The 22,143-nt window shown below is 35.0% G+C and overlaps 1 protein-coding gene across 35 annotated transcripts in view; it reads left to right on the top strand.

The window, feature by feature from the left end:
- Positions 1 to 22,143, top strand: part of usp25 (ubiquitin specific peptidase 25) — a 74,822-nt gene that overhangs the window by 39,482 nt on the left and 13,197 nt on the right. For 2 of the 35 annotated variants that reach the window (XM_073913724.1, XM_073913721.1), the window contains exons 13-20: positions 136 to 300; positions 3,705 to 3,934; positions 6,111 to 6,181; positions 6,253 to 6,481; positions 10,025 to 10,264; positions 11,993 to 12,132; positions 17,396 to 17,569; positions 20,142 to 20,237. In XM_073913724.1, the coding sequence (XP_073769825.1) occupies positions 136 to 300; positions 3,705 to 3,934; positions 6,111 to 6,181; positions 6,253 to 6,481; positions 10,025 to 10,264; positions 11,993 to 12,132; positions 17,396 to 17,569; positions 20,142 to 20,237 (1,345 nt within the window). 35 annotated transcript variants of the gene reach the window in all.

The following is a 22,143-nucleotide window of genomic DNA, read 5'->3' as shown; positions in this document are numbered from 1 at the left end:
AAACTAAATCTCTCCCTTTTGAATGGACGTTTCCCAAACTAGAAGTGTGACCCATAAATGCAACAATCAAATTGAAAAAGCATGAATGCCAATTAATATCTGATTAAGCCTAATTTACTAGCCTCTGTGTGGCAGGTATCTGAGTTATGGCTCGGGGCCCAAGCGCTTTCCTCTGGCTGATGTTCTCCAATATGCCATGGAGTTTGCGTCCAGTAAACCAGTGTGCACGTCTCCAGTGGAGGACATTGATACAACAGCACCACCTGGTGGCACGATTGCGCAGCTGCCACCGCCAGCAAGGCAAGTTTTTCCATCAATCGCATAAAACAAGAATTTAAAGGCTTGTACTCTACAGCTTTTTTTTTTTTTTTTTTTTTAGGTATTTCTGCCTAAATTTGAAAATGTTAACATTAAAGTGAAATGTTTACTTTACAAATATAGTGGAGGAAATAAAAAACATAAAAAAATGGTGCCATTGTGTAGAAAACCCTTTGAATTAGAAAATTAGATTGTAACTTTTCATAAAGGATATTATATGCATTTAAATTATTGCAATACACACAAAAAAGGGGCTTTTTTTAAGGTCTGTTAGTCGGGTTGTATTTGCTCTAGCACTTTGCAACCTTTATTATTTGATTGCATTAGGTGGCAAAATGTACCAGAAAAAAATGTTGTGTGAGATACACACAGTTTTCATGCTTTAAGAGAAAATGACTCTCCCATAAATATAAAGAAATGGAATAACTCCACTGAGGAAATAAACTCAAAAGAAACTTAAACAAACAACTCCTAACAAATAAAACTCAGGGAATGTAATTATGTAATTTTGAAATTTAAATATTGAGGTGTCAGTGCTTCCCACCGGTTTGAAAAATACTGGCGATGGAAGACGGATTGAAACACACCCTTTACCCATAGCACATACCTACATGCAAATAAAGTTGTGATTTTTTTTTTTTTTTATTTTATTATTATTATTATTTTTTACAATATTTTTATTATACACTGTCCTTTTCGATGTTTTTTTTTTCCCCCTCTTGTTTTTTTTACTTTTATTCTGTTCAGGAGCCATGTGCACCCACTGACCGGTCAAATCTGTTGCTGACATTTTGTACAGTGTTGCCAAAGCATTTTAGATATAACTAAATATGTAACATATCAACATCATCAAATTTAAAAAATATATATACAACAAATGAGAAGGGAATGAAAACATCTATAGAATACAAATCTCTGAAAAAAAAAATTACAAGAATAAACAGTGTAGATTACTTCAATAAGGCAAATGAGTTAATTAAGCATTTCTAACAGTGTACATATATTTTGCAGCCAGTTTGGATGTAAATTTGTCCTCTGAGCAAAAAGAAATGTTTCTCATTTGTTTAGAGCAAAGATTTAATTATATAATGGTTCTCTCGCTCTTGTGGCTGTGCACGCGCTGTCAGCTGCGAAGGGAAAGTAAATCAGGCTTGAAATAAAAATGACGATATTTTTGCAGATTTAGAAACAAGCGCATGTACGAGCGCATTTTAAGTCCCAAAAAGGCACATCTCTATAGGTCTCTGCAGAGCACATGAGATTGTCTGTGTGAGTGATGGCATTTTTCACTAGTTAATCGATTGCAGATGTTTGGTTATATTGGGCGGATACAAAAAAAGTGGAAAAGGATGATAATAATAACAATTAAATGTCACCAAATACACCTGGATGTCCCGCCCAAGGAACATCTATGTGTGGGAACCACGGGGTGTTATGAAAAAAATAACAACAGCAAATATTAATAATTAGCAAACCTCTTGATAACTGTTGACAATAATCTATTAATAAACATTGCTTTTTAAAAAAACATTTTATTACAAAATTAATATATAACATTACTGTTTTAAAATTTGAAATCTTAACTCTCCTGATTTAAAATTGAAAACCTAAATCATTTATTCATTCATTTTCCTTCGGGTTAGTCCCTTTATTCATCAGGGGTCGCCACAGCGGAATGAACCACCAACTTATCCAGCATATGCACAGCAGATGCCATTCCAGCTGCAAACCAATACTGGGAAACACCCATACACACTCATTCACACTCATGCACTATGGCCAGTTTAGTTTATTCAATTCCCCTATACTGCATGCCTTTGGGCTGTCGGGGAAACCGGAGCCAACACGGTGAGAACAGGCAAACTCCACACAGAAACGTCATTTGACCCAGCCGGGACTCGAACCAGCAAACTTTTTGCTGTCAGAAGACAGTACTAACCACTAAGCCACCGTGTGCCCTAAAGCTTAAATTAATCAATACTGTTAAATAACAGCCTGTATTTGTATACTTCGTCAAATATTTTATTCCAGCAAGAGCAAATATGACTTTTCAGCATCATTACGGATTCCCAATAGGGATGTTTCTGTGAAGAGATACTGTATATAATTTATATTTGTATTGTAAATAACTGCAGTCTGTTCTTTCACTTCTGATCACTGTAATGCGTCCTTACTGAATAAAAGCATAGTTTCCGCTACATTCATTCTTCCGTGGCAAGGCGCCACACCAAAATTCATCCCGCCACGGCTACATTACAGCTTCTTATTCAAAGTATTTGATCATTTTTTAAATAGCGGGTTAAAATCACACCGAAAACTTATAAAGATTAGGGAATAATAACAGCTCAAACCTTTCTCTGACCATAGTAGTGCTGTGCGTTCTGTTTAACCCTTTAAGGTGACGTACTGACTGACAGGTGCGTGAGGCTAGCAAACACGGCGTAGCTTTCAGTTCTGATGAACACAGTTTCCATAATTATACTTTATAGATAAAGGTCTGTGGCTCTGCATATAATGACTTTATCTTGCTGGAGTTTATAGCCGTTTCACTTTACTTCAGGACGCATTAATGCCGCCGTCCGTTCCGCAAGTCTATTGGAGACATTCATAAATATTCCTAGCAAATCTAATAAATGCTGGAGACATACTCGGTACATAAACGAACTAAATCGCACTTCAGCCGCGTTTATTTGAGGGCGCCCAAAAATATCTGCACTTGAGCAGCGTATATTTGAGGGCGCGAAAGAAGTTTTGTGCGCGAACAGAAGAAATCGGCGCTCAAGCAGAGATTGACATGCTCGTAGGCTATTACATTAATGCGATCTCGACTGAATACTGCGCCCACGATATTTGTCAATGAAATAACGCCACATGTAGTGGTAGATCTGTGTAAAATGGCCTACAGAGTCTGCCGCCACAGCTGGAAAAAATCCTAGAGGAAACACTGAAAAGTAATAATGTCAAATGAATCAAAAAGTATGTATAATCCTGATTATATCATCTCTATGCTATATAATGGGATACTACTTTCAGGGACCTGTAGCATTGAGCCAGATTAGTTGGCCAGCCAGTTAAGCAAGTTTCAGTTTAGTTTGCACCAATTCTGGGTTTCTGGTACCATTAAAGTAGCTCAGCCTCCATAATGCCATGGCAACAAAGAATGATTAAAGTAGAGCAAACGAAAACCCAAGATTGACGCAGACTAAACTGAAATGTAACTAACTAGCCAGGTTCATAATTAAAGGCCACAGGGATCAGCGATGAACATCAAAAATATTTGAGCTTCTGTAGTTAAAAGGCTTTTTTAATCCTCGTATCTATCCCAGTTGTTAGTTTTCTTGATGTATTTTCTGAGATAATGAGGTGTTTTTCTGCTTGGCCTTCAGCGCAGGGGAACAGCCGGATGCGTGCGTCTCAGCCGAGGGCTCTGGTTCTGGTCTGCAGGCTTCGCAACAGCAGCAGCAGAGGGTTTCCATCCATAAACCGTTCACACAGTCCCGAGTGCCGCCGGATCTGCCCATGCATCCCGCTCCTCGACACATCACTGAGGAGGAGCTGCGGGTGCTGGAGAGCTGCCTGCACCGCTGGAGGAGCGAGGTGGAGAACGACACCAGAGGTACACCACACACAGAGATGCATACATGCACATAAGAGCTGCACAATCTTTTCAGCATACAGTTGAAGTCAACATTATTCGCCCACCACTTTTTTTTTCTTTTTCTTTTTTTTTTTTATATTTCCCAATGGAATTTTTTGCAAGTAGGGAATTTTCACTTATTTTATTTTCGTTTGAATGAAAGCAGTTTTACAAGTTTTTTAAACAATTTTGCGAGAAAATTATGGGCTAAATATTTAAGAGGGCTAATAATTCTGACTTTAGTTGTAAATACCTCAATGTGCACATCCACAATAGTCACAGCGCAGGATCTAAAATAATGATCACCAAACTTCTGTTCCTGGAGGGCCGGTGTCCTGCACATTTTAGCTCCAACCCTAATCAAACACACCTGAACAAGCTAATCAAGGTCTTACTAGGTATACTTGAAACATCCAGGGAGGTGTGTTGAGGCAAGTTGGAGCTAAACTCTGCAGGGCACCTGATCTCCAGGAATGAGATTGGTGACCCCTGATCTAAAACGTTGATTAAGGATTATATTTGACAAGGAGCCACATATGAAAACACGTGATTTGTTTTATCATTGCAAAGTTTCCAATAAGTCGGACAAGACAGACATCTGCAATTTTTGCTATTTGTGCACTAAATTTTGTGCAAAAATGTGAAAATTTATGCTGAATAGCAACAAAGATCAATAGAACAGCAACTGATCTATACATTCATTTTGTCAAGTAGGTCAATCTAACTGTTATTTGCCCTATAAATATGTATACTTGCATGATAAATGTAGTAAAATATAGAGATTGACTGATCAGGTTTTATTGCTCTCGAATCATTTTATTTTGAGTATCTACGATACTGAAACCCAATCCGATACTTCTAGCGAAGAAACAGGTCCAGGATGTTTCTTAGTTTTCATTTAATTCACCTTATTATAACATTCAACAACTCTGTTAACAAACAGAGCACTTCTGTGAGGTAGCTTGAACAACTAAATAATAAATAATATAAATTCTTCACTTTTGGACTTTAGTGCAACAGTAAATATAAAAAATCTAATATAAAAACAAATAGCACCTCAACTTAAAATAGCCAGCTGGCATGTAAACAAAAAAATAGTGCCACAGTGTTTGCAAAGCCAGTAATGTTCTTTTAGGAACTGCATTTTTAACTCTTACTGTCGTCACAGTAGTAACTTTCACAGAAGGAAATGTATGTTTTTCTTAATGAAACTTGCTGTATTGTGTCGGTGTTTTCGAGCTACCTTATCAGGTTGGTTGTGTTAAATGTAGCCTTTTTCTTTCCAACTCTTGCAATACCAAGTTTACATATATCACAATTTGCTGTTTTTTATCATTGCAAAGTTTCCAATAAGTCGGACCAGACAGACATCTGCAGACAATTTTTGCTATTTCTGCACATTTTGTACAAAAATCTGAAGATTTATGCTGAATGATTTGGCTTAGTATAGTAACTTAAAATTGAATGTATGAAATAAAAAGTAATAACTTATTTAACTTTTAAGATTTTCAATGCAAATCCAATTAGTTTGGTTTGGTAAACAGTCTTTCATATGATATATCTGCTTGAAGGCAGAACATATTACATCACAAACTGTATTGTACATTAATCATAAAAACATTTGCTGCATATTCAATAATATTAATAAAAAACTGAATATATATACTAACCCTAACTCCAACATTTGCATAAGTAAATTAATAAACTCAATGGCGGGCTAAAAATATGTATTATTATATCAAACAAAGCAATATAAAAAGGATATAATGTAGATTATACCGTGTTATTTTATAGGTGTTATTCAGTTTGTTTACCTGAATACTGCTAGACTCCCTGACAAGCTTGAGCACTGTTTATTTCATTGGTATCTTTGCTCTGCTGCCTGTGATTTGCTTTGTGGTTTACTATATTTTATGCAGATGCACTCCACTAAAAAATCCTAATCAATTTAAACATGAACTCTTTGGCTATAGACATCAAATAAAAACACTATAGAAATAAAAGATGCATTTCCAAATAGAGCTATTCTTTTCATCTGGTGAAATTATACTCAGTATTGCAATATGTGTCAAAAATAATCAAATGTCAGTTTTGTTCTGTGTCCTGTTGCTTTGTTTTTTGTAAATTTAACACCTTTCTTTCTGGTGTGTTTTAGATCTGCAGGCCAGCATATCCAGAATCCACAGAACCATCGAGCTCATGTATTCTGACAAGTCTATGATGCAGGTGAGCAGATTTGGCTGATCTCTGGTACTTCTCACAGAAAAAGCATCTTGTACATGATGCTGATTTTTCAGGTGCCGTATCGACTACATGCTGTTCTGGTCCACGAGGGTCAGGCGAATGCTGGTCACTACTGGGCCTACATTTATGACCGACATCATCAGCGCTGGATGAAATACAACGACATTGCAGTGACAAAGTCATCATGGGAAGAGCTGGTGCGGGACTCGTTTGGTGGATATCGTAACGCCAGCGCATACTGCCTCATGTACATTGATGATAAGAAACCCTTCCTTATTCAAGGTAATTAACAATACCCTTGATCTATTCATTCATTTTGTCAAGTAGTTCAATCTAAAACTAGAACCTAAAGTTTATTGATAAACTTTGATGTTGGCTTGACAAAGCCAACGTGACTGCGCTAGGACTAGGAATGGCAGTTGGCAGGAAGCACAGTGGCGGTTGCTAAGTGGTTGCTAGGCAGTTGCTAAAATAATTATGGCATTGTTAGGTGGTTGCTAAGCAGTTGCTAAATGGCAATGCTTGTGTACATGTTTGATCAAATGCTAATACTTAGTAGGCATTTCTAGCATATGTTATTGCATTTAGATAATCATTCATAGCATGTAGCTAATCGTTATTAGCACTTGGCTTCCATTATCATTGTTACCATGCATAGTACACAGGAAGTACCATTTGCTAGCATGAGTCAAACAGGCCAATGCCAAGGTCCCTACGATGTTCTGATGTAGAGATATTGCTATTTTTAAATTGTTGCGAGGATATACTGTTTTATTGCTATGGGGACATTTGACAGGTTAGTGATGATACATCAAAGCTTCTTGGCAATATGAGTGATCTTAGTCAACCCCAATGTTTCTATGACAATCTTTATGAGTGTCAAAAACTGGACTTGAACATTATGTATTCCTGGTGTTGGGTTGCGGCTGGAAGGGCATTCGCTGTGTAAAACAAATGCTGGATAAGTTGGCGGTTCATTCCGTTGTGGCGACCCCTGATTAATAAAGAGACTAAGGGAATGAACATTATGTAAAAATGGCTTGCTGTATTTTTTTGAAAATACAATGCTTAATAAGTGTGAATGTGATACATGCAAAAATGGCTTGCCATATCAGTAAAAATAATGCAGTTTAAGTCAAAAAATGGCTTGCCATATTATAAGAAAAATAATGCTTAAAAATTATTTATTGTAAAACTATAAGTCTGATAAACCTTAAAGATATAGCAGCAAAATCTAACGCATTTAAATACAGCTTTTGGCCAAATTTGGGGCTTGTATAATTTTTTTATATGCCCGGATTATAAAAATTTTCTATTTAACATTTTTTATTAAAACAACAATAAGTCTTATAGGCATGAGGAGATATAGCAACAATCTTGAATGTAGAAAGCACATTTTGACCACATTTGGGTCTTGTGGCATGAACGGCCTAGGAGGAGATACGTTTGTTTTCAAGGATAGAGTAGCATAACAGTATGTTGGCTTTCTCAAGCCAACATAATCATTAGCCATATAAATATGTATATTATTGTTATGACTTTTAAGTTTGGCTCTAGGGTTTAAAAGGTAACATTTAAGGTGATACCATTTTGTGGTGAGTTGGTGGCAAAATATCAAAACGACAACCAAAATACTGCAAAAATAAGTTAATTTATTTACAATAGTGAAAAGAAGCCAAACAGCAATAAAGTATTATTTACAAGGTCTCACAACATAAAGTAAATCAATCAATGTAGATTAAGGATGGGGGAAACGAGAATTAAGTGGCTCAAAATAAATGAAAGCAATATAACAAAAAACTCAAATCTAGCTAATTTTTACCCTCTAAACCAGGGATGTCAAACTCAATTCCTGGAGGGCCGCAGCCCTGCACAGTTTAGTTCCAACCCTACTCCAACACACTTACCTGTAGGTTACAAACAGGCCTGAAGTACTCAATTAGTTTGATCAGGTGTGTTTACTTAGGATTGGAACTAAACTGTGCAGGGCTGTGGCCCTCCAGGAATTGAGTTTGACATCCCTGCTCTAAACTGTCTGATACAAAATAAACAAACAAAACATCTTCAGCGTTTTCACGCTATAACTAAACTACTCTTCTAACCAAAAATACGGAGAAAACTCACAGCGGGTGGCGCTCACTTCTAAACTAGTGTGTTTAGACAGTAGAGTTATCTGCGTGATGCAAAGTGTATGTCACGTGACATCTAAACTCCTCGAATCCAAGACAGGGCTGATGCCAGAACTCAGGAGATTGCCACATATACACATACAAGACAGTAACTGCGATCAACACAAGAGCAAAACTCTCAATTCACATCAATAGCACAGCACATAACAACAAGCCAAAACACACACAAAAGCAAGCAAAGACAGACCAAAAGCAGAACGAGCTTCCCCGCTCGCGTCCCATTAAACTTTGATCTCCTATCCTGATTGGTAGCGAATTGAGATTGACGTCTTCACGGACGAATGGGATACTGGAATGGGCAATCCTGAGAATTGACAGCGAGAGAGAGGGAGCGAGCGAGTGAGAGAGAGAGGAGATAGAGAGAGAGCGCACACACACAAGCAAAAAAAAAACAGGCATATAGATATGTCTGTAACAATTATATATTATGATTAAATAATAAAATTTGTATGTAAATATTCACTTAATGTTTAGAATTAAAAGTAATTAATTCAGCAATGAAGTATATATTAAGTAAATAAATGTATTAAAAACATTTGTACAGTTGAAGTCAGAATTATAAGCCCCCCTGTTTATTTTTTCCCCAAATTTCTATTTAACAAAGAGAAAATGTTTATAACACATTTCTTAATATAATAGTTTTAATAACTCATCTCTAATAACTGATTTATTTTATCTTTGCCATGATGACAGTAAATAATATTTTACTAGATATTTTTCCAAAACACTTCTAAACAGCTTAAAGTGACATTCAATTAGGTTAATTAGGCAGGTTAGGGTAATTAGGCAAGTTATTTTATAATGATGGTTTGATCTGTTGACTATCAAAACAACATAGCTTAAAGGGGCTAATAATTTTGTCCTTAAAATTGTGTTTAAAAAATTTAAAACTGCGTTTATTCTAGCCGAAATAAAACAAATAAGACTTTTTCCAGAAGAAAAAATATTATCAGACATACTGTGAAAATTCCCTTGCTCTGTTAAACATCATTTGGTAAATATTTAAAAAAAAGAAAATAAATTCTAAAGGGGGGCTAATAATTCTGACTTCAACTGTTTATATGTATTTAATACTGTTACTTGAAATAATAATAAAAAATTAATAGCATTTTAATGGGTTTTTAATAATACTGCTATAAATAATAAATAATGTATTAATAAAGTAGAATGTATTAAACTCTTAAATTATATATTTTATTTTACTTGTTTTATTAATTTAATTTGATTAGATTTAATTTTATTTTCATTGCTTGGCAGCTTTTAAATATCTAGTTGTGTTATTTAACCAAATTGACAAATGGATAAACAAAAGCATTTGACCAATAAATTCATGCAATTTGATTATATTTTGTTCCATTTAAAAAGAGCAATTTAATCAGTAAATTAATGTACAGTTATGTTACGACTGACATTTTAAATTAATTACAAATTTATTGTTTTTGATTTATTATTTGTGTCACCATTACCTACATTTTGAAAACCTTTAATTTGTGTTTACACTTGTAAGGTATGTGTTTTAATATGTATTATATGTATTATATGTAGATATTATATGTATAATATCTGTTTTAATATGAATAAAATGTTCTATTTAATCTGTGTAATTCTGACTCTGTGCTTTGGTGTGTTTCAGAAGAGTTTGATAAAGAGACGGGACAGATGCTCAGTGGTTTGGACAAGCTTCCTCCTGACCTGAAGGTGTTTGTGGAGGCAGATAACAAGCTCTTCGAGAGGGAGATGGAGGAGTGGGATGCTTTACAGGCCCGCAAACTCCAGCAGGAAAAGTTGGCTCTGGCTGCTGCTGCTGCGGCTGCTGCCGCCGCTAGTGTGGCCGTCCAGCCCATGAGCACTGAACCCTGCTCTCCAGACAACACAGGTGAGCCAACTGTTCTTAAAGAGCCATACTCAACTACATTATATGAGATTGTAACAGCAGTGTTTGTTTCTCACCTAATGAAGGTCTGTTAGCATCATTTTAATTGGAGAAAATGGTCAAATCTGGCTTTTTTGTACTATTTTTTGTATCCATCTATCCATCCATCCATCCATCCATCCTATTATTGCATCCATCCTCCCATCTCTTCTACTTTTGTATTTATCCATCCATTCTATTATTGCATCATCCATCCATTCATCTAATCTTTTATTGTATCAATCCATCCATCCATTCATCCATCCTATTATTGCATTCATTCATTCATTCATTCAATCATTCTATTATTTCATCCATCCATCCATCTATTCTAATATTCTATCCATCCATCCATCCATCCATCCATCCATCCATCCATCCTATTACTGCATTCATCCAACCACCCATCCATCCTATTATTGCATCCATCCATCCATCTTATTATTCCATCCATCCATCCATCCATCCATCCATCCATCCATCCATCCTATTATTGCATTGCATCCATCCATCCATCCATCCATCCATCCATCCATCCATCCATCCATCCATCCATCCATCTATCTATCCACCCATCCATCCATTCTATTATTGTACGCATCCATTCATCCTATTTTTGCATCCAACCAGACATCAATCCAATTATTTCATCCATCCATTCTATTATTGTATCCGTCCATTCATCCTATTATTGCATCCATTCATCCATCCATCCATCCATTGTATTATGGATCCATCCTATTATTGCATCCATCCATCCATTCTATTATTGCATCCGTCCGTAAGCTCTTCTTAAAGAGCCATGCTCAACTACAATATATGAGATTTTAACAGCAGTGTTTGTTTCTCACCTCATGGAGGTCTGTTAGCATCATTTAATTACAGAAATTTGTCAAATATGGCTTTTTTTGTACTATTTTTTTGTATCTATCCATGTATTTTGTCATCCATCTGTCCGTTCATCCATTCATCCATCCGTCCGTAAGCGCAGTTTGGCCTATTCAAGACACATTCAATAATTATGATTAATTATCTGCCGTGTCATTTGAAATCTGCCCCTACCATTATTTATTTTTCTATATTATAAAAGCTCGGTTTAATGCTTATATTATAAACTTACCAATTTTTGCTGGTTCTGTAAATTAGGTGCCTAATATCGATATATAGATCAATATTCCACTGAATTAAATTGAATCAAAATCGAAGTACAGAGGTTTTTGAAGAATTGACAAATATTGTATCGCTAGCTAAGAGAATCAATATTATATTGTATTGTGATGAGACATTCAATTTAACATCCTTTGTTATAATCTTATAATCCCTTACCTTTTTACTATTTTTTTTAACTATAGAGAGAACTGATCGATGTGAAAACCATTTTTGACCATTAAAAGATTTTTTATTTATTTATTTTTTTAAATAAGCCTAATTTTTTAAAGGAGTGCACAATATAACCACAGAAGAGTCCAGCTTTTTTTTTTGAGTGAGATGCTTATGGTCTAATCTGATTCTATGCTCTAATAGTAAAACTCAACTGTTTAACACTAAGGGAGTTGTAAAATGGGCCAATAAAAACAAAGTGGAGGGATTCATTTAATAGTGGTTGAAAGACCCTTTAGTCACAATATGAGATTGAAACAACAATGACAGCTACAAAAACTCAATGAAGCTAATTCTCAGCTCCATCAGCAGCTCCTCAGCATGACCCAGAGTACATGGAGCAACAGTCGCCCAGCGGAGACTCCAAACACCTGCAGGAGGACACAGAGAGAGCCATCAGCAAGGCTGCAGCGGAGCATGATGAGAAGAGTCCAGAAGCCCTGCTTAATACAGTAAGACCTGCTCAAACACATCATCATTCAGGTGTTTCAGCACACCTTCATTCACTCTTTAAATGCAGTGTTTAGAAAGACTGTAGGGTACGGCTGCACAAAATATTGTTTCAGCATGTGGACATCCAAATAATGTTTATTTGGGATTCTCCACTCTCCAGTGGAGACACTGGAAAGTTTAACCTTAAAGGTCACATGAAGTGCTTTGAGCAGAGTTGCACTCGCACCTTCAGGCTTGCACTCTCGGGCTTGCATGCTCAGGCGCCCACGCTTCCTATGCAATCAACATAAATAAACCGCAAGTAAGTTTCCAGTTCGTTTGCGCTGACAGCGACGACGTTGTCAAATAATTCTAATTCTAAGTTGTACACCATGAAACCCCCCACCCCCTATAAAAGCGATGTGTTTATTCGATTTGTATTCATCATATAATTATTATGCTTTATTGTAAATTTACCAAAGCAGGCTACTATTAACATTTATACCAGCAAAGCTTATTATTTAATTATATAAACTATCAGGTCTAAATATACACACAAAATTATCTTCCACAGTTATGAATAAAAAAACAACACCAGGCTAATGCAAATTTGAACATTAGTTTTTATTTTAAACATTTTAACGAGTTGTAGTATTACAACTAAACCTATTATGGACCAATGATTCTTGAATGACTTGAAACATTCTTTATTCAGCAGGTTTCAGGACAATTACAAACAAGAATGCAGATGTTGATGCAAGTGATGTGGCAGGAAATTGCAGGGCTTGTTTAAACGAAAGCCTATAACCAAAAAATTCCTCAGTTTAAGGTTAAGGGTACCCTTAGTAAAAGTTGGTTTGCAAGGAGAAAAAAAGAAGAAATGATCGACTTAAGGAATTTAAGACTGCCATTAAGTATTTCCCCTTAGTTCTTATAAACTAAACTAATATACACTCGTTGATAAGTTAGCACGTCTGCGCAGGAGTGCATCCATATGAAATCGCAGTTTCAGTGCAGCTTCAAAAGTCTCTATATGATCTCAGCCCAGTTTTATAGGTCCTTTCAAACATAATGTCGAGATCGACTCGATAAGGGAACGTCTCGACTCGCTTAAGGTAAAGAAAACTGCACAGATGAAGTTTACTGCAGAGCTGTTGTAGGACAACTAGCGGTGTGAACCTATACTGGTCTCATGGTTCGGTTACGATTATCATGCCATCGATTCGGTTCAATTCGATATCTCGGTGCATCACGAAGCACACACACACACACACACACACACACAGTTAAGCCCTCTCAATATGCGTTTAGCCGGTAGAGCTAGCGCTGAGCGGAGCAAAAAAAAAAAAAGAAAGAAAAAAGAAGCACTTTTCCGACGGTCCCTTACTGAGAGCTTGACTCCGCGTGAGCTCTCCCGTCTAAACGCATATTGCGAGGGCTTAAAGGTAGCAGTGGTCGTAATATCAAGCGAAAAAAAGAAAAAGACAGCTGTGAAACATAACCAGCTTTGTCTTTTTGTAGGAAACACTTTTTAGGGTAAGAGGTTTATGAGTTATTGCCGCTATAACTGATGTGTCTGGAATATCGAAAACAAAACCAACTGCGCTCATTTCTGGCGCCCCCCTGGATGTCCAGCGCCCTTAGCCTTTACCTATACTGCCTATGCCACGGGCCGGCCCTGAGTCGGCTCCAAAGTGTTGTAAATACTGGCGCTCACCTTCCTTGCGACAGAGCGCATAGGAGATAAATGACGTCAGGACATAATAACCGGTTATGATTATTACTGAACCGATACCGAATTGTCCGCGTCTGCATCGCGGTGCACCGACAAAACAATTAATTTTGACACCCCTAAGCACAAAATCTGTTTACATAACTACAGCAACTGTGGCACTAGTCGCCATATGTTGCCAGAAACTACAGTGAAACGTTTAGAAAAATGGTACTTGGGTAATGGTGACAGATAAGAAGTTTGTTGCAACAATCTTAATGAAATCCCTCACCTCAGAGATTTTTCCCCCTCAGGGACACACTTAAGTTAAATTACTGAAGGACTTAAATGCAAGCAGCCACAGGTGGCAATAAATGCCGATCACTTGCAGAGGAAGCGTGGCTACCTGAGTGTACAAGTCCGAGAGTGCAAGTCTATTGAGTGCTTTGGCATTTTTTATATTCGTAATCTCCTTTGAAACATGAAGACAGGGTGGGACTTATAGTAGCTTCTCCCCTTTATAAAAAAACAGCCAATAATGTTTCAGTTGATCACAGCTCCGACAATGTGGTTGAGATCAAGCACATCAAATGTAAAGCCAATGAGAAGTGTCTTGAAAGGGGCGGAGCATGTCAGGTACGAGAGCACTTGATTGGTCAGAAGATTTGATAAGAAACTTAAGTATGAGATGGTGACAAACTGCAAGATTTGAATGTTCATATCTGCTAAATGCAATTTTGCCACTGTTTTGAAGCACAATAGCTAATAGAATTACTGATACTAACATTAAAAAAAAAAAACTTGTGAGCATTGACTGTGTGAGCGTTTCAGAAGAGTTTAAAGCAGGGGTCACCAATCTCGGTCCAACTTTTTAGCTCCACCTCCAGGGTTTAGCTCCAACTTGCCTCAACACACCTGCCTGGATGTTCCATACCTTAATTAGCTTGTTCAGGTGTGTTTGATTAGGGTTGGAGCTAAATCTGCAGGACACCGGCCCTCCAGGAACAAGTTTGGTGACCACTGGTTTAAAGCATCCAGGCACAATAAATTGTACTGTTTAAACTTTAATAAAGACTATTTTAATGGAATTATTTAAACAGTGAAAACTATGTAGTGTTGTTTTGCATTCGATTATTAAACATCTTTACCTGATTACTGTTCGGTTCCCAGAAAACCCATAATGCGCTGTTTATTTCAGTTTTATTTTTGCTCTACTGTCTTTATTTTTGTCATCTGATTATTTTACTTTATGAATGATTCACTCCCCTACAAAAATTATTTCAATCAATCTAAATTAATGAATTCTTTCCAAATAGAGCTATTCAAGTCATCGGCTGAAATTCACAGAAGAACAAAATATTGCAATACCAGATTTTTACTGTATCATGCAGCCATTCATATCTACAAATGAAGAAAAAATGTTAAATTGTGTCAGATGTCAAATATATGTAAGCTTTCATCTCATACTATCATGCTTTTGTCCATCTGTGTATGAACGCAGTGTTTGGGTATTTGGTTCTGGTCACCCAAATATTCTAAACAGTGCTGTGTATCCCTGCTGTGCTGCATTTGTGTTTGCTTCATCTAAATAGTATTTGTTTTATGCTCCAGAACTTGAATAAACAAAGTCCTCTATAAGCGATTTAATAAGCAGTTTTAAAGGATGTGTTCTGCGTCTGTCATCATCATAATGTCTCATATCCAAAAAGTTTACCTGATTAGAATTTACACTGTGCGTTGTTGAGAGAAAAAGAAATATTGTGACATTCACTAAAAACATTTTATTATAAAAGATAATTGCGTGTAAAGCGAAACTGCATATGCACTTAAATGTGAAATGTCTCTCATTAGATTCTAGTTTAAATGGGTGTGCATTTATTTCTTGGTTGAAACTAATAGCATTGCATAAGTCACTTTGGAATCTAATTTCAGATGATTATTGTACTTGTATTCCTTTAAATATGATAAACATTAACCATTTATAGGGCGAGGAACCATATATGATAACTTCATTGACATATAATGGAAACATAAACAGATGTGAAGTCATAAGTGTTGTAATAACCCCCAGAAACCCTCCAGGGCTTTTCAGATGAGTATTTCAATAAGTTCCATATCAAAAGGGTTAGATATGGTGAACAAAAATGTATTATTCTTTCTTTTGAGGCTTAAATTACTGCAATTTATCTCTCTTTGCAATGAATTTGTTAAATTTCCAAAAATCATGGAGCTTTGAGGCAGCCTTCAAAATGAGACATAGTTATTTCGTACAGTACTTGTGACAAGATCTCAAAATTGATAATAAGCAATTTTTCTTTATTTATGACTAATAATGACTGATAGTTATCCAGCAACAAGTCATCAGATTTTTGAAGGATCTCAACGAATTCTAGTTTAAATTTGTGGCACTTTGTGCATTTTATTCTTAGTTATCACTAATAGCATTGCATAAGTCACTTTGGAATCTAATTTCAGATGATTATTTTACTTGTTTTCATTTAAATATGATAAACATTAAATATAGTGGAAAAAAATGATTGTAATTCCGTTTGAGGCTTAAATTACAGCAATTTATCTGTCTCTTTGGAATAAATTTGTTATTTTCCAAAATCACAGAACTTTATTGAGACACAACCAAACAAGACATGGCAATAGTTTGATTTTCTTTAACAAGTGAAACAGTTTGGAGTGAAGTTATTTGTTAGAGTAATAGTGACAACATCTCAAAATTGATGATAATAATAAGAAGCATTATTAATTATTTATGACTAATATATATGGTGTATATATGCCATTTTGAGTCAAAAAATACTGTATTTTATCTCCTACATGGAAGTAATTTGTTTTGAGTAACTTTGAGACACAGCCTTTAAAACTAGACATGGCAATCATTTGATTTCCTTTATTATTAAAAAGTTATTTGTTACAGTAATAACAGTAAAATAAAAGTAAAAATGTTACAGTAAAATAGACAAGATCTTGAAATGAATTATAATAAGCATTATTAATCATTTATGACTAATAATAACTTATCTTTAAGAAGCAACAAGTCATCAGATGAATTTATAAGTGTCATGGAGTAATGAAAACTGGAGTAATGATGCAGAAAATTCTGCTTTCACACCAAACTAAAATGTTTAAATAAAAAGCGTTGATTTAAGCTAAAATTATCATTTTTATTGTATTTGTTTTTATCTAAAATGAGACAAAATAATAACAAATATTATTGTTGTCAACCTTAATAAATGATATCAATTCACAACTTACTTTGTACACTGAAAAAAAGATTCATTAATAAGGATAAGTGGTTGCAAACTGTTTTTGTGCTGAATTTAAAAAAGCAAATTAAATTTAATAATGTTCAACTTAATTTGTTCATTTAAATTCAGCCCATATAAATTGTTTGCAACCACTTTTCCTTAAAAAAATTAATAAATCCAATTAATAATTTTTTTGAGTGTACCAAGAAAGATGAACTAGATTAGTTTACCCATGAGGACATGCTGGCTCAGTTCATTTGGCCCGTTTTCCTGCGCCGTTTTTTTCCATCTCTCTCTCTGTGTGTCTCTTAGTCTCAGTCATCTCACCCTGACAGCAAGCTGACCTCTGACCCCTGCCCTCCTCCTGACCCCGAGCAGGACGACCCCACCTGCCCTCCACCCGGCCCTCAGCGGGTGGTGGAGGTGGCCATTCCTAATGTAGGGACCTTCGTCATTCAGTCGAAGGAGGGAGGTTATGATGACGAGGTAGATTCGGTCACAAGCGTGCAGCCCTCAGCATCCCACTCACAACTTGCTCTGACATGCCAGACCCATTTTAGATTAACAGTATTTGCAAGTTACTAACACAGTCACCTACAAAATGTTAATATATAGGAAGCATCTTTTTTTTTTTTTATCCTTTGTGAAGCATGAAGCCCAAGCTTCAGATCATTGCGCTGTTTATTTTCACATCTGCTCAGCTCACTGTGGTGTTCATAAGTGTTATAAAAGGAAACCCTTATTAAGACTTAAAGAGATAGTTTATATAAAACTGACAATTCTATCACTTAGTCACTCTCCAAACCTCTTTGAATTTCATTTGAACACAAAAGAAGATATTTTGTAGAATGTTGGAAACAGGTAGCCATTGACTTTCATAGTATTTTTTTCTCTGATGGCTAACGGTTTCCAAAAATCGACAATTTTTTTTTGTCCTGTGTTCAATAGAAAAAGCAACTCTTAGGACCTGGGACCACATGAATTAATTTTCAGTCAAATAATTATTTGTGAAATGTCTCTTCAATACAAGTCTTAAAGTGTTCACCCTAATATTTTAAATATATTAATTACTCACTCTCAAGTTGTTCTGACCCAACTCAAACCTTCATTTGTCTTTGGAACACAAATGAAATTTTTTTTTATGGTGAAATTTGAGAGCTCCCTCATCCTCCATAGACAACAATCATCCTAAATCATCATCAAGTCCAGAAAAATACCAAAAAAAAAGTGCGATTCTCAAAATAGGCCACACAAATTAAGATTTTTAAGGTGAAATTTAAGAGCTCCCACATCCTCCATAGATACCAATGATCCAGACTCATTTGAAGTCCAGAAAAATACCAAAAACAAAATTCTCAAAATAGACCACACAAATTAAATGTTTTAATGTGAAAATTTAGAGCGCCCTCATCCTCCATAGACACCAATGATCCGGACTCATTCTAAGTACAGAATTTATTTTTTTTTTTTTTATAAATTCTCAAAACAGACCACACAAATTAAGATTTTTAAGGTGAAATTTAAGAGCTCCCTCATCCTCCATAGACACCAATTATCCAGACTCATTTGAAGTCCAGAAAAATACCAAAAACAAAACAAAATTCTCAAAATAGACCACACAAATTAAGATTTTTAAGGTGAAGTTTGAAAGTTCTCTCGTCCTCCATAGACACCAATGATCCCGAGTCATTTGAAGTCCAGAAAAAATCCCCCAAAAATACAATTATAAAAACAGACAAAACGTATAAAGATTTTTAAGGTGAAATTTGAGAGCTCCCTCATCCGCCATAGACAACAATGATTCTGACTCATTTGAAGTTCAGAAAAACATTACAAAAAATAAAATTCTCAAAATAGACAACTCAGATTAGGTTTTTTAGGTGACATTTGAGAGCTCCTTCATCCTCCATAGACATCAATGATCCGACTCATTTGAAGCCAAAAAAATCCCCCAAAACATACAATTCTCAAAACAGACAACAAAGATTTAGTTTTTTTTTTAGGTGAAATATGAGAGCTCCATCATTCTTCATAGACAGCAATGATTCTGACTCATTCCAAGTCTAGAAAAATACCAAAACACTCTCAAAATGGGTCTTTTGCCTTCAGTGGTTCAATCTGAACATTATCAAGCTACAAGAATACTTTGTGTGTATAAAACAAAAATAAGGACTTAATTAAACCGTTTCTTCTCCTCAGTGTCAGTATAGGGTGCAAATATAGGGCATTCAGCGGTATACATTTGCGCGTCGCATTGAAAATAAATGACTTCCACTACTTTGACGCTCTCGACATTTGTGTTTCAAAGATGTCAGGGATTAGATTGGCATGAGTTTAAATAATTTAAATAATCATTTTTAAAATGGAGCCAGATCAGTCTCAAAAATAATACTTTTACAAAATATAATTAATATATCAAATTCACAGCACAATTCACATTTACAAAATCCATTTTGTAAATTCAAAACACAATTCGTAATTACAGAACTCCATTTTGAATTTACAAATTGTGATTAAAAAATACATAAATCCAATTCGTTAATTCATAACACCATAAAAAAAATACACATTCGATTCAATTAAAAACAGGATTCAAATATACACATCTAATTCGTCAATTCAGAACATGATTCAAAAATACGCAAATCCGATTCGTCAATTCAGAACACGATTAAGAAATAAACAAATCCGATTCGTCAGTTCAAAGCCCGATTCAAAAATACTCAAATCCGATTCGTGAAATCAAAACACATTTTTTATTACATATTATTTTTGAGACTGATCTGGCTCCATACTTTAATATCCAGGGTTTCCTTTAAAGGAGCAACAGGCACGTTTACCTGCATGATAATCCTGTTTTGTATGTTTACACATCGTCAAGTGCTGTGGGCATGATGCTCGAATTAGCTTTTTCTCTACTGAGCTAATTCATTTATTAAATGGTTTGGCTTAAATTAATTGGTTCGTGGCTGAGCTGTGGTGTGATTCTCATGTTGAATGCCCAATGAGCATTTTGGAGGTGTGGCGGGTGTAGTAATATCCTTCCCTCCTTGGGCAGGCGATGATGACCCCAAACATGCAGGGTATCATAATGGCCATTGGCAAATCCAGGAGTGTTTATGACAAGTGTGGGCCTGAAGCAGCGTTCTTCAAGGTACATGACCTGCTGCATGCCACACCCCTAAGCATCTCATTAGCTCTTTGACCACACCCTCAACTCCTCCCCCTGTGCATCTCAATATGTCAGGGAGATGATAGTCCCTCTGCATACTGCTTTATCATGCAAATGGGGTTCTGATTTTTTTTTTCATCATTCCGTGTAGATGTATAGGTTCCTGTGGCGATGCTGATACTTTCTGTACCAATTAAAATAAACTCGCAATTCATAGAAAATCAATTGTAACTTGTTTAATACACTAGCTGGCAAAAGTCTTGTCATCGATCCAAGTTGTAAGAACAACAGTAATAGCTTCTAATTGATCATTTGGAAAAGTGTCAGAAGGTAGATTTTTCAGATGATTCATTTGTTGAACTGTATCCCAATCATCACAAATACTGCAGAAGACCTACTGGAACCCACATGGAGCCAAGATTCTCATAGTAATCAATCAAGTTTGGTGAAAGAAAAAAATCATGGTTTGGAGTTACATTCAGTATAGAGGGGTGTGAGAGATCTGCAGAGTGGATGGCAACATCAACAGCCTGAGGTGTCAAGACATTTTTGCTGCCCATTACATTACAAACCACAGGAGAGGGCAAGTTCTTCAGCAGGATAGTGCTCCTCCTACTTTAGCCTCCACATCAAAGTTCCTGAAAGCAAAGAAGGTCAAGGTGCCACCACAGTCACCAGAAATTAACATTATTAAGCATGTCTGGGGTAAGATGGAGGAGGTAAAGTGTAGAATCCAAAGAATCTTGATGAACTCTGGGAGTCCTGCAAGAACACTTTCTTTGCCATTCCAGATGACTTTATTAATACGTTATTTGAGTCATTGCAGAGATGTATGGTTGCAGTCCTCCAAGCTCATAGGAGTCATACACAATATGCATACTTTTTTTGGTTAAATAAGCGTAATCTAGAGGCCTTTGCCTTTCATATAAGCCACTTTTGATACCAAATGATCAACTTGAAGTCAAGTTATTATTTGTTGTTCCTAAAACTTGGATAGGTGACAAGACTTTTGTCAGGTAGTGTAGTTTGTACATGTTGTGTTTGGAAAGTCATGTGTAAGTAAAATAAAGATATGGCATTAAGAAATGCATTTAAAATATATTTCATATATGGTAGCTGAAACTTTTTTGTATAAGGAGAGAAAATACTTCTTCAAAAATAATAATATGTTAAATCAATTTATAACTAAATTGTTTTGTGCTGTTTTGAGTTGAATAGCATTTTGCTAAATTATTCACTTTGGCTTTGCTTTTGTAGTGATTGTGTAACTTAAATATATAATATAATATAATATACTGTATATAATATAATATAATATAATAATATAAAATATAACTTAATATTACAATATAAAATATTATTTAATAATATAAAATGTAATATATAATAATATAAAATATAAAATAATAATATAAAATATAACTTAATATAACAATATAACATATTATTTAATAATATAAAATGTAATATATAATAATATAAAATATAACATAATATAAAATATAACATAATATAACAATATAAAATATTATTTAGTAATATAAAATTTAATATATAATAATATAAAATATAAAATAATAATATAAAATATAACTTAATATAACAATATAAAATATTATTTAATAATATAAAATTTAATATATAATAATATAAAATAAAATATAATATAATAATATAAAATATAATATAAAACTGATGGTTCATTACACTGTGGCGACTCCGGATGAATAAGGGGACTAAGCAGAAGTTAAATGAATGAACGAATGAATGCATGATAAAATATAATATAATATAACCATATAAATTCACTATATATTACTGTCCTTTAAATCTCTAGGGTTTTTTGTCAGTAGTATGAGTTTAATAAATTAAAATAGATACAATTCAA

The sequence above is a fragment of the Danio rerio genome, chromosome 10, assembly GCF_049306965.1.
Source record: "Danio rerio strain Tuebingen ecotype United States chromosome 10, GRCz12tu, whole genome shotgun sequence".
NCBI classification, from domain to species: Eukaryota; Metazoa; Chordata; class Actinopteri; order Cypriniformes; family Danionidae; genus Danio; species Danio rerio.
The sequence above is the reverse complement of the archived record's forward strand: the minus strand, read 5'-3'. Positions and strand labels throughout refer to the sequence as shown.